General features: G+C 36.9%; 1 protein-coding gene across 3 annotated transcripts in view; it reads right to left on the reverse strand.

Annotated features, from left to right (window-relative positions):
- The window catches only part of MTR (5-methyltetrahydrofolate-homocysteine methyltransferase), a 157096-nt gene that overhangs the window by 143437 nt on the left and 274 nt on the right, over nucleotides 1-13385 (reverse strand). Inside the window, exons 2-3 of one of the 3 annotated variants that reach the window (XM_001378286.4) lie at nucleotides 13137-13284; nucleotides 709-917 (exon numbers count right to left, since the gene is read on the reverse strand). In XM_001378286.4, the coding sequence (XP_001378323.1) occupies nucleotides 709-917; nucleotides 13137-13170 (243 nt within the window). In that variant the 5' untranslated portion in view covers nucleotides 13171-13284. Of the gene's footprint in view, nucleotides 1-226; nucleotides 433-708; nucleotides 921-13136; nucleotides 13285-13385 lie in introns of those variants that run through there. The other 2 variants (XM_007481573.3, XM_016430236.2) reach the window with 2 other exon arrangements.

Here is a 13385-nt window from a genome sequence, read left to right on the forward strand (position 1 = left end):
ATAATAAAGATACTCAATAACAGAATAAACACATAGTACTTTGCATGACCCATTAATTCCACCTCTATCAAATCTCTCAAATCCATCCCTTTCATTCTCTTCCCATGACAATTATCTGACGGTAGGTCTTTACTTATTGCTTTTTTAAAAGCTTTTCCCACTTTGACCCTCTCCCTGCTAGAATCTCTTCATACTACCACCAGGAAAATGTTCCTTGTGTACAGACCTGATCAATCAGTCCATCTTCTGCTCAAAAACTTTTAGTGGCTCCCCACTGTCTCCCAAGGAAAGTTTAAACTCATCAGTCAGAGATTAAAGAGCCTCTGGGATCTGGGTCCACCCCACTCTCTGCAACTTGATTTTTCATTCCTCTCCTCCCTCCACTCTACTATGCAGACAATGTAGACAACTCTCTGCCCCCTCCACACACACAGACCTCCGTGTCTTTGTGCAGACTGTTCCCTCTGCTTGGAACACCCTCCCCCTCCCTTTTGTCTGTTATTTCCTGCACATCCTTAAAAGTCCAATTTAAATGACTCTTGCTACAGAAAGTCATCCCTGATCCCATAGTAACAACTTTCATATATAACTCTTAGAAGTCCTAATGCTGGTGTACAATACTATCTATATAGGTTGGCTATCTGTGAAAGAGTCTTAGTGGCCTATTAGACTAAGTAATGAAAAGATATTTCCCATGTCGTACAATACCTTATGGATATTGCAAATGATATCAGGCCGAGTTATACTTAAGAGATCGTTGTTGCCTTTCAAAGGCTTGGCATGGTTTTTCAAGTCCTGTCCTCTGAAGTCCTCTTCAGTCAGCGTATAGCGCTGGATCATGGTCCCCATACCTCCATCCAACACCATGATCCTCTGCTGCAAAATGGCTTCAATATCATACTTTGGGATTTTTTTTCCTGCTTAAAAAAAGATGAATAATTAAAATCAAAGAATTCATTTTCAAAAATAAAGTTATGCTCTCCCCCAAAGTTAAGGAGGAGGCTGCTTTAGAGTAGATAACTACCACAAAATCAAGTTCACAGATGGTATATGCTAAGGCTACACTGAGTGAAAAGATGAACAATAACATACTTTAATAAAATGCCTTAGTAAAATGATAAAAATGTCTAACCACAATATTTTCTTGAAGAATATGATAATACCTAGGCAGATTCTTACATAATGCTCCAATGTTCACTGTAGTCTTCAAGGATATTACTGAAGGGGAGTACCCCCACATTAGACTTAGAAGCTCACTGTTTTCTGAATGTGAAATCCCCTACCCTCCTCTAAGATTATTTTAGAATTACCTGTTTTCTTATTTAACCAAGATGTAAGCAATGTTAGCAAATGTGACTCTAGCATAAGCAATGTGACTCTACCATGGTTAAGTAAATGTTAGGGTGAATGTCAGCATAGGTCAGGCTAATGTCAGATGTGATTCTCTTAGCATCATTATTGCCTAAAAATAGAGATCAGTTAACACCCATGGTGACATTCTGTTAGTTTTTGGTACACTTTTCTGCTGATTTAGCACTAGCTGGGACTTAAGTGTAGGTTCTGGAGCTGACTGTTCTAGTGTCACTGTCACCCATGGCACTTGGAGTATCAATTTTTGGGGTATATAAGGAGGCCTTGACCAGAATCCGACTTTATTGTAAGACCAGCCCTCTCTCAATAAACCTATTTCTTTTTGGCTTAGAAACTTGTTTTAGTTTTTAGCATCTCTGCTAATAAATTTTCACCACATTTTTGGAGTCCAACTTGGGGTGAGCAGACATCCTGACCTTCAGGGTCTTTTCTCCAAGAAGAGTTTCTTTTTTGGTGCACACATTGGGGGCATTTTGCCTCCAGTCCTTTCTTGAAGGGAAGATCAACAAAGATTCTTCACCCACCTGGACCTACTCCATGCCAGTGAGTAATTTCAAAACTGTACAGATTGAAATCTCCTATCTTTCTTCCTTTCTTTTTAAATTTTCTGCCTTTAATTAAAAAAATAAATTTGAAATATGCCATAGTTCCTAAAGTTTCATTTTAAAGAATAAATTTAGAATATGCTAAATTAAGTTTCACTTCTAGAGGACTTCTGCTTTTTAGACTACCTACTATTAATGTGAAATTTATTTTTGAAATGATGAAACTGTGGGGTATGTTGATATAAAAAACCTCATAAATTACAAAATTATTAACTAGGGTAATAATTAGTACAGGTAAGCATTTAACATTCTTTACTTTTTTAGGTTTAACTATACCACGGGTTTATTATATATTTATAACAGTACTGAGTCTAGTGCGAGTTTAACTCACAAAGGTGGTTCTGGCTTTGTGCCTAGCCAGATAAGCATCTTCCTCTAGTTGAGGTACAGGGTCTGGACAGTGTGCCTAGTCTGTCCCCACAATGGTCCCCCAGTTCTCCAGGTTAACTCTAAATTACACCCCTAAAAACAGAGAGATGCCTCTTAAAAATGGGGACTTGGCTTAGTAGGAGAGAAATTCCAAGAGACTCTTCATTGGAAAAATTTTTGATTGCATGGGACAGCGAAGAGTTATCAGTAGGCAAGGGAATGGATAGAAATAAAGCTATTAACTATTGTTTTAATTAGTGTAAGACTTGGGAACTTTTGGTCAAAATTTGGAACCTTTAATCTTTACACTATAGACAAATTGGAAGCCTTTCTAGAAAAACAGGAAAAATGGGAAGTTAGAATATTTGGGCTGCTGAAAAGAATTGGCAACTAAAGAAAATAAGCAAGAAAGAAATGAGTTCTACCCTATATTGCCTGCCCCTCTGGCTCTGTCTTCCTATTTCAAGCCTAAAGGAAAAATTAGATAAATAGAAGAATGAGGAGAAAAAAATCTGTTCCAAACTCTGCTTTTCCTTTCCTAAACAAAACTCAGTTAAATACCCAAGGAAATCTAGTTTACATCAAGGAACATCGCCCTTTGAGACCTTCAGATTTGATGAGGACCCCTTAACAATGATAGATCTGTTTAAATCCATTTTTAGAGGTCATGATAGAAATTCTACTGTTAGATGGAGAAAGAATAGGAATTAGAGAGACTACCAATCCTGTCATGGCAGGTAGGCGTAGGGGGGGAGACATGGCCCTTATAAGGTCTAGGATGGGATCTTATAGCCAACATAAACCAGCTGAAGGATGCTAAGAATAATCTAATGAGAGGAATGGAACTTTTCTCAGAACATCCAGAAAATTACAGTAAGTTCCAAGAAACTACACAAGAAAAAGATGAAACCACTGTGAGATTTTATGATAGCCTATGCAAAAGTGCTAAAAGGTTTGCAAGATTAGACCCCATTAACCCAAAAGATTCAAGAATAATTAATGCTGCCTTTGTAAACCAGTCACTCCCACATATCGAAATATTGCCCAGAATGGTTTAAATTTATTAAATTAAAAAAATGTAAAAAAAACAAAAAAAAACAACATATCCCTAAGAGGAGGAATGATAAAGAAATTTTAGAAATAAGAGAAATAACTGAAATTATGCCTGGCTGAAAACTCAATTTTAAATGTAAAAATTAAAAAGCCTGAGATCCTAATCAATCCTAGCAAATACTTTCCTCCAGATTTAAACAAAATAAAACACAATAATTCTCCATTGGGGGAAGGGAGGGGGCAGCTAGGTGGCTCAATGAATTGAGAGCCAGGACTGGTTAACAAGCAGTCCTGGGTCCAAATCTGGCCTCAGACACTTCCTAGCTGTGTGACCCTGGGCAAGTCACAACCCCCATTGCCCAGCCCTTACCACTCTTCTGCCTTCGAACCAATAAATAGTATTGATTCTAACACAGAAGGTAAGGAATTAAAAAAGCCAATAATAACAACAATTCTCTATTTTTGCACCAATTAGAACAGAGGAAGGAAAGGAGGAAGGAAGGGAGGGAGGAAGTTGTTAAGGAGGTAAATAGAACTTTAGAAAAGTTTGATATGATAGACTTCAGGAGAAAACTGAATGAAAATAGATAGAAATATACTGTGTTTTTTCCTCAAGAGTACAACGTACCTTCATAAAAACTGACCATATAAGACATAAATCTACAAAACTGAATGTAGAAAAGCAGAAATATTAAATGCCTCTTTTTCAGACCATAAAGCAATAAAAATTACATGAAATAAAGGGTAGCAGAAAAACTAAAAGTTAACTGAAATTAAATAATCTTAACCTAAAGAATGAGTCAAAAAACATCACAGAAACAATGAACAATTTCATTTTTTTAAATGACAATAAGATGATATACCAAAATTTATGGAATACAACCAAAGTTGTCCTTAGGAAGAAATTTAGATCTCTAAATGCTTAGATCAATAAAATAGAGAAAGCGCAGATGAATGAATTGGGCATACAACTAAAAAAAAAAAACTAGATAAAGAACAAATTTTAAATCTCCAATTAAAAATGAAATTGGACATCCTGAAAATCAAAGGAGTAATTAATCAAATTGAAAGTAAGAAAACCACTGCACCAATAAGGTGCTGTATTTATGAAATAAATTAAATAGATAAACCATTGGTTAATTTGATTTAAACAAAGGAAAGAAGAAAATAAAATTACCAGTACCAAAAAATGAAAAGGCAAAATCACAATCAATGAAGAAAAAATTAAAGCAATTATTAGAAGTTATTTTGCTCAACATATGGTAGCAAATTTGACAATCTAAGTGAAATCGATGAATATTTACAAAACTGTACCTTACCCAGATTAACAAAAGAGGAAATAGAATATTTAACCCCATTACAAAAAAAGAAATTGAACAATCAAAGATTTCCTTAAGAAAAAAGCCCAAGGACCAGATGAATTCACAAGTGAATTCTACTGAATATTCAAAGAAAAATTAACTCCATAAATAAACTCTTTGGAAAAATAGAGGAAGGAATCCTTCCAAATTCCTGTTATGACACAAGTATAGTACTGCTAACTAAGCCAGGAAGAACTAAAAGCAGAAAAAGGAAACTACAGACCAATCTCCCTAATGAACATTGATACAAAAATTTTAAATAAACCACTCACAAAATTACAATATTATCTTACAAAGATCATACATCATGACCAAGTGGATTTTATATCAGGAATGCAGGAATAGTTCAATATAAAGACATAACTGACCATTATTAATACATTATTAATAACAAAACCAACAGAAAACATATTATCTCAAAAGATACAGAAAAAGCTTTAGAAAAATCAACACCCATTTCTTATAAAAAACATTTATAATAGTTAAAAATAAATTATGAGGCTGCTAGTAGCTTTAATACTGATAGTAAAGAGAGGGAAATGTAGGAAAGAGGTAGAGAGTGATTACCTTACTACTCTATTTGCCATTTGATGAACTGAAGCTCACCACAGCCAGGGGTTCCTTCAGGTTGTAAAAATTAAAATTAATAAAAATATTATTATTTTAAAGGATTTATTAATGATCATTAGAAATAAAGGGGGGAAAAGTAACAATATAAAAACCATGTGCCCATGGCTAATTGACCTATTCAAAAACCCCTGCTTAGTATTAGGGTATAAAAACATTGCAAACAAGTACAAAAGAGCAAAAATAATAAATGCAACCTTCTCAGATCACAATGCAATGAAAATAATAATTAGTAAGGGTACATGGAAAGGCAAATCAAAAATTAATTGGAAATTAAACAATATGATTCTCCTAAATCAGCTAAAGAACAAATCATAGAAACAATAATTTCATTGAAGAAAATGACAATGATGAGACATCCTTTCAAAATCTATGGGATGCAGCCAACGAAGTACTCAGGGAAATTCAGATCCATGAGTTCATATATTAACAAATTAGAGAGGGCAGAGATCAATGAATTGGACATGCAAATTTAAAAAACTAGAAAGTGAACAAATTAAAAATCCTCAGATGAAGACTAAATTAGAGATCCTAAAAATCATAGTAGAAATTAATAAAATTGAAAGTCAAAGAACTATTGATTTAATAAATAAGACTCGAGGGAGCAGTTGGGTAGCTCAGTGGATTGAGAGCCAGGCTTAGAGATGGGAGGTCCTGTGTTCAAATATGACCTCAGCCACTTCCTAGCTGTGTAACCCTGGACAAGTCACTTGACCCCCATTGCCTAGCCCTTACCACTCTTCTACCTTGGAATCAAGACAGAAGGTAAGGGTTCAAAAAAATAAATAAATAAGACTAGAAGCTGGTACTTCAAAAAAAAAAATAGACAAAGTACTGGTCAATCTAATTTAAAAAAGTAAAGAAGAAAACCAAATTGACAGTATCCAAGATGAAAAGGGAGACCTCACCTCTAATGAAGAGAAAATTAAGGCAATAATTAAAAATTATTATGCCCAATTATATGGCAATAAATATGGCAATCTATTTGATATGGATGAATATTTACAAAAATATAAATTGCCTAGAGTAACAGAGGAAGAAATAGATTACCTATACAACCCCATATCAAAAATAGAAATTGAACAAGCCAAGCCATCAAAGACATCCCTAAAAAAAAATCTCTGGGTGCAGATGGATTCACAAATGAATTCTATCAAACATTCAAAGAACACCTAATCCCAATATTATACAAACTATTTGACAGAATAAGTGTAACAGTTAAAATTTGGGGAAACTGAAGCAGAGTAGAAATTATTTTCTCTCTGCAAGGAGTATGATATTTTTAGAGGTTTATTAAAGGTTGAGAATTTAAGAAAAATACAAGTAAGAAAGGCATGTGGATGGAGACCCTTTATATCATAATTTGCTCTCAGCCCAGGTGAGAATTCAGTGAGATTACAAAGCATTCTGGGGAAGTGGAGCAAGGACTTCTGGGGATTGAAGTCCTGGATTCAAGTCTCCATTTTTACATAAGCAAAGAAGGAGTTCTGCCAAATTCCTTTTATGACAAAAATATGGTACTTATTCCAAAGCCAGGCAGGTTAAAAACAGAGAAAGAAAACTACAGACCAATCTCCTTAATCAATATAGATGCAAAATACTTAAATAGGATACTAGCAAAAAGACTCCAGCAAGTCATCACAAGGATTATTCACTATGACCAGGTAGGATTCATAACAGGAATGCAAGGATGGTTCAATATTAGGAAAACCATCCACATAATTGACCATATTAACAAGAAAACTGACAAAAAAACACATGATCATCTCAACAGATGCAAAAAAAGCCTTTGACAAAATACAAGACTCATTCCTATTGAAAACACTAGAAAGTATAGGAATAGAAGGGCCCTTCCCAAAAATAATAACAGTATAGTATATATCTAAAACCATTAGCAAACATCATCTGCAATGGGGATAAACTAAAAGCCTTCCCAATAAGATCAGGAGTGAAAAAGGATGCCCATTATCACCTCTATTATTTAACATTGTTCTAGAAACACTAGCAGTAGCAATTAGAGAAGAAAAAGAAATTGAAGGTACTAAAATAGGCAATAAGGAGACCAAGCTATCACTCTTTGCAGATAATATGATGGTCTACTTAAAGAATCCTAGAGAATCAATCAAAAATCTAGTCAAAATCATTAACAACTTTAGCAAAGTTGCAGGATATAAAATAAACCCGCATAAGTAATTAGCATTTCTATGTATTTCTAACACATCTCAGCAGCAGAAATTAGAAAGAGAAATTCCATTTAAAATCACCCTAGAGGGAGCAGCTGGGTAGCTCAGTAGATTGAGAGCTAGGCCTAGAGATGGGAGGTCTAGGTTCAAATCTGGCCTCAGACACTTCCCAGCTGTGTGACCCTGGGCAAGTCACCTGACCCCCATTGCCTAGTCCTTACCACTTTTCTGCCTTGGAATCAATACACAGTATTGACTCCAAGATGGAAGGTAAGGGTTTTAATTTAAAAAAAAAATCACCCTAGACAATATAAAATACTTAGGAATCTATCTGAAGAGACAAATACAGAAACTATATGAACACAACTACAAAACACTCTACACACAATTAAAACTAGATCTAAACATTTGGAAAAACACTGATTGCTCATGGGAAGGACGAGCTAACATAAAAAAAATGACAATCTTACCCAAATTAATTTATTTAGTGCCATACCCATTGAACTAGCAAAAATCTTGTTTATTGAATTAGAAAAAAAACATAACAAAGTTCATTTGGAAGAATAAAAGATCAAGAATATCCAGGGAAATAATGGGAAAAAAATGCAAAGGAAGGGGGCCTTGTAGTCCCAGATCTCAAACTATACTATAAAGCAGTGGTCATTAAAACAATTTGATACTGGCTAAGAGACAGAAAGGAGGATCAGTGGAATAGACTTGGGTTAAGTGACCTCAGCAAGACAGTCTATGATAAACCCAAAGATCCCAGTTTTGGGGACCAAAAATCCACTATTTGATAAAAACTCCTGGGAAAATTGGAAGTCAGTATGGGAAAGATTAGGTTTGGATCAACATCTTACACCCTACACCAAGATAAACTCAGTATGGGTGAATGACTTGAATATAAAGAAGGAAACTATAAGCAAATTAGGTGAACACAGAATAGTATACATGTCAGATCTTTGGGAAAGGAGATTTTAAGACCAAGCAAGAATTAGAAAAAATCACAAAATATAAAATCAATAATTTTGATTACATCAAATTAAAAAGTTTTTGTACAAACAAAATCAATGCATCCAAAATTAGAAAGAAGCAACATATTGGGAAACAATCTTCATTATAAAAACCACTGACGAAGGTTTAATTACTCAAATTTATAAAGAGCTAAACCAACTGTACAAAAAAAATCAAGCCATTCTCCAATTGATAAATGGGCAAGGGACATGAATAGGCCATTTTCAATTAAAGAAATCAAAACGATTAATAAGCACATGAAAAAGTGTTCTAAATCTCTTATAATCAGAGAGATGCAAATCAAAACAACTCTGAGGTATCACCTCACACCTATCAGATTGGCCAACATGACAGCAAAGGAAAGTAATGAATGCTGGAGGGGATGTGGCAAAGTGGGGACATTAATGCATTGCTGGTGGAGTTGTGAATTGATCCAACCATTCTGGAGGGCTATTTTGAACTATGCCCTCAGGGCAATAAAAGACTGTCTGCCCTTTGATCCAGCCATAGCACTACTGGGTTTGTACCCCAAAGAGATAATAAGGAAAAAGACTTGTACAAGAATATTCATAGCTGCACTCTGTGGTGGCAAAAAATTGGAAAACAAGGGGATTCCCTTCAATTGGGGAATGGCTGAACAAAATGTGCTATGTTGATGATGGAGTACTATTGTGCTCAAAGGAATAATAAACTGGAGGAATTCCATGGGAATTGGAATGACCTCCAAGAATTGATACAGAGTGAAAGGAACAGAACCAGGAGAACATTATACACAGAGACAAATATATTGTGGTACAATCAAATGTAATGGACTTCTCTACTAGCAGCAATGCAGTGATCCCGAACAACTTGGAGGGACATACGAGAAAAAACACTGTCCACATTCAGAGGAAAAACTGTGGGAGTAGAAACACAGATGAAAAACAACTGCTTGAGTACATGGGTTATGGGAATATGGTTGGGGATGTAGACTCTAAATGAACTCCTAATGCAAACACCAACAACATGGAAATAGGTTTTGATCAAGGACACATGTAATACCCAGTGAAACTGCATGTCAGCTATGGGAAGGGTGGGGGTGGGGGAAGGAGGGAAATATGATTCTTGTAACCAAGGAATAATGTTCTAAATTGACTAAATAAATTTAAATTAGGGGAAAAAAACCTGCTTACCACCATGGGTCTCAACCCAGGAAGCAAAGAGTGCAAGACCAGGAACCATACTGAATTTTATCCCTCTGTCTCCAGGAAGTATGTAATGACAGAAAGTCAGTGGGATCCTGAGAAATGCAGTTTTTGAGGGAATAGATTTCCAATTATACAAGGTTCCAAACTCCAGTCAGAGAAGTGAGTGAGAATGTGAGAGAGAACAAGCAGAGCTTTGGTCTCACTTTATAAGCAGTTCTCTCCACTCACTAGCTCTTCCACATCACATCTCATGAACCAATCATAGTTCCTTAATTTGCCTGGCATTGTGTGGAATCAGTTTCCCATCTTGTTGGTTAGTTTACATCTGCACATCTCGATGGAAAACGACCTCCAGGTCACTGATTGATGATGTCAAATGAGTTTTGGGAGATTAACATGACTAGTCTCCCCAATGAATCATTTCAAATTACCAGATTATACCTCCAGCGCCTATGGAATCAATGTCCATCTCTGTGGTCACACACATCATCATCTGTCAGAGGTAATTACCTGAAAGGCAGAGGGACTCGAGCAGAGCTGCTCTCTTCCCCTCTCCACCATACCTAACTACCCCTCTGCCCAGCAGCCCAATGGAAACGCTTACTCCCTTCCCTGAGCAGAGTTCTCAGGCTACTCCCCTCATTTTCTCTCTCCCCTCTATGGGATAACAGGGAGACAGAGATTGGGGAGAGGAAGGGGAGTGGTAGGGCATGGCATTCAGTCTCTATAAGGTTCACCAGCACTGTCCCAGGCTGATGATCAGATACAATCCTTTTTATTTTACCCACAGGGAAATTGAGGTCCAAGATGTACATAACCTGTCTAACTCACAAGGGCAATATAAGTAGCAAAACCCAAACATGAACACAGGTCTTCCTACTTCATATCCAGGTCTCTTTCCACTTATTACAACATCAGCTCCATGGTATCTTGCCCATGAGTCTGTATTCAAAAGGATAATTACAATTCCCTTACAAGACATTACTATACTTTTTTTCCATTGACTATGCCTTAACACCCAGAAAAGCTTACTGCTATCTTAAAACTTGGAGAGATGTCCTCAAATATTTACTCTTTCACATAGCTTATTAAAAAAAAAAAGTTTTTTCTCAAGCCAGTTAATAAGGCTCATCATTATAGCACTCCCTATGGGCTTCACTAGTTGCATTTCTCATAAGGAGATACCTGTTTATCCCATCTTTTATTGTATCTCTAAGCCAAAACAGTCCACTCCAGCAACCCAAATCACAGCTGGTTATTTAATTGATTCACCACCCACAGAAATATCAAAAAATTCTGAAAATCAAAACAATTTACAACCATGGTTCTCTACCAATATTAGTTTTCCCCTTAAAGAACTCTATCAGTCTGTAAATAAATTAAGCATTTACTATGTGCTAAGCATTTGGGAATATAAAAAAAAAAAGTATAAGATAGTCCTGATCTAAGGAGAGACATATAAACAACAATGTACAAACATGATAGCAATAGATAAACTGAAAATAATTAACAGAGGAAGACATTGGAATTGAGAGATCAAAAAGGCCTTCTTGTAGAAAGTGGGATTAAGAGAAAAGTGAAAGTAGAGAAATGTAAAAAGAGGGTAGAGAAGATATCTAGTCTATCACACTAAATGTTATTCCAGTGTCTGGAGCAACCCTGGCAGGACTTAATATAACCCTGGTGGTAAATCAACGTGGTTCAACCCATGTGGTCTCCTCCAAGAAGGTAAGGCCTCTCTGGAACTAATCTCTCCAGAAGCCAGGAAAGGAAGATCAGCTACTCACTCATCCAAGACTAACTCCAAAGGAGAAGATCCAGGGGCAGTCTTACTAGAAGCAGTTCAAGAGCCAGGGGGTGGTCTGACAACCTCTGAGGTTGTCATCCACCTTAGTAAGTACCTTGGGAATTCCCTTACTTAGGGTTAAGTAGGGGTATTAAAGTTTTTGGTTGATTAATTTAAAAATAGGCAAGGGGAGAATTAATCCTCTTTTCACAATAGGTCAGTGGATTGAGAGCCAGGCCTAGAGAGGGGAGGTGCTAGGTTCAAATCTGACCTCAGACACTTCCTAGCTGTGTGACCCTAGGCAAGTCACTTAACCCCCATTGACTAGCCCTTACCTCTCTTCTGCCTTAGAACCAATACACAGTATTGATTCTAAGACAGAAAGTAAGGGTTAAAAAAAAAAAGAGTAGCTGACATTTACACAACACTTTTTATGCAATCTCATTTAACACCTACTATGTACCAGGCACTGCTAATTACTTTACAATATTAATCTCATTTGATCCCCATAACAAATAGGTACTATTATCTTCATTTTACAGATGAGAATACTGAGACAAACATGGATTTGTGAATTGCCTGAGTCACACAGGTAGGAAATATCTGAGGCCCCCTCTGAATTCAGGTCTTCCTGACTCCCAGTCTAGCACTCTATCCACTGTCCCATGAATGCTGCCTCTGAAGGGAGCAATTACAGCTCTGAGGCTAAATTCTGAGGCTGGATTGTAACCTAGAACTCACTGACTTCCCCTGGGCCACTCTGGTCATCCCTCCACTCTCACCTGAAAAGCTCATTTTCTGTGATTCATTTTCTCTCTGTGGCATCTTAAGACATTAATAGGAACTTACTGTACCTTCCTCATTTCTCCATCTCCAAGCACATAAACAGTACACAGTATGAAACACTTAAAATCTCATTACATAACTTCAGTACTTTGATCTCATAACCACCCCCCTACACATTTATTTCTACTTCAAACACTAATCTCTCCAAACTGATAGATCTATAGCCTACTGGAAAATTTAAAGAAGAAATTTAAATCTGGAGGGAATTAAAAAAAAATTTTTTTTGGTTCAACCCAGGTGTCTAAAACCAAATTCCAACTCAAGTATTCCTGCCTCCAATTCCAAAGCTCTATCTGAGGCTCCCTCCACTTAGCAGCCTTAATGGCTGGCTCCAGCAGCTTTCCCATTGGTAACCTCTTTAGAATTATTTTCTTTGAGGCTCTTCGAATAAAGCATAATAAATGACCATATCAACAAACCTCAGTTCTAAGAGCATCTCAGTTCTCTCCAAGAACAAGCTATCTCTTTCCTCTCGACCTTTCTGAACTTTCGGAGTTTGTAGAAGGGAAGTGAGAAAGAAAAATGGAGCGAAGAGAAAGAATGTGGACATAGACAACCCATAGATAACTCTCTTAAAAAAAAAATAATCATCATCTGAAAAGTGTGGCCTTGAGCGGCCCAGTCCTAGGCTGCCTTTAGAAGGCATACAGCCCAAGAACGTTCCAAACCAAGCTGTCACAACTTTACTCCGGGCACAATCCAAACCCAGCCTGCACCGACTCCCTTCAAATTACCCGGCGGCTGTTGCCCTTCCAAAGTGGGAGGCATGATATGCTCTCCGCTGCTCCTCTGGCCACAGATACGGGGAAAGGCGGAGAAATGGGAAGCCACAACTATTCCAAGGCTACGGCGGATGCTGGAGCCACCAAATCACTAGCGGGTCTAGAAGAGAAAAGGCATAAAGAAGGGTTTAATCCACCTATTCAAAAGACCAGTGGTGCCGAAGAAGCAGGGCTCCCCGCCCCCTTCGCCTGTCCCGGCCA

This window comes from Monodelphis domestica, chromosome 2 (genome assembly GCF_027887165.1).
Source record: "Monodelphis domestica isolate mMonDom1 chromosome 2, mMonDom1.pri, whole genome shotgun sequence".
Taxonomy (NCBI): domain Eukaryota; kingdom Metazoa; phylum Chordata; class Mammalia; order Didelphimorphia; family Didelphidae; genus Monodelphis; species Monodelphis domestica.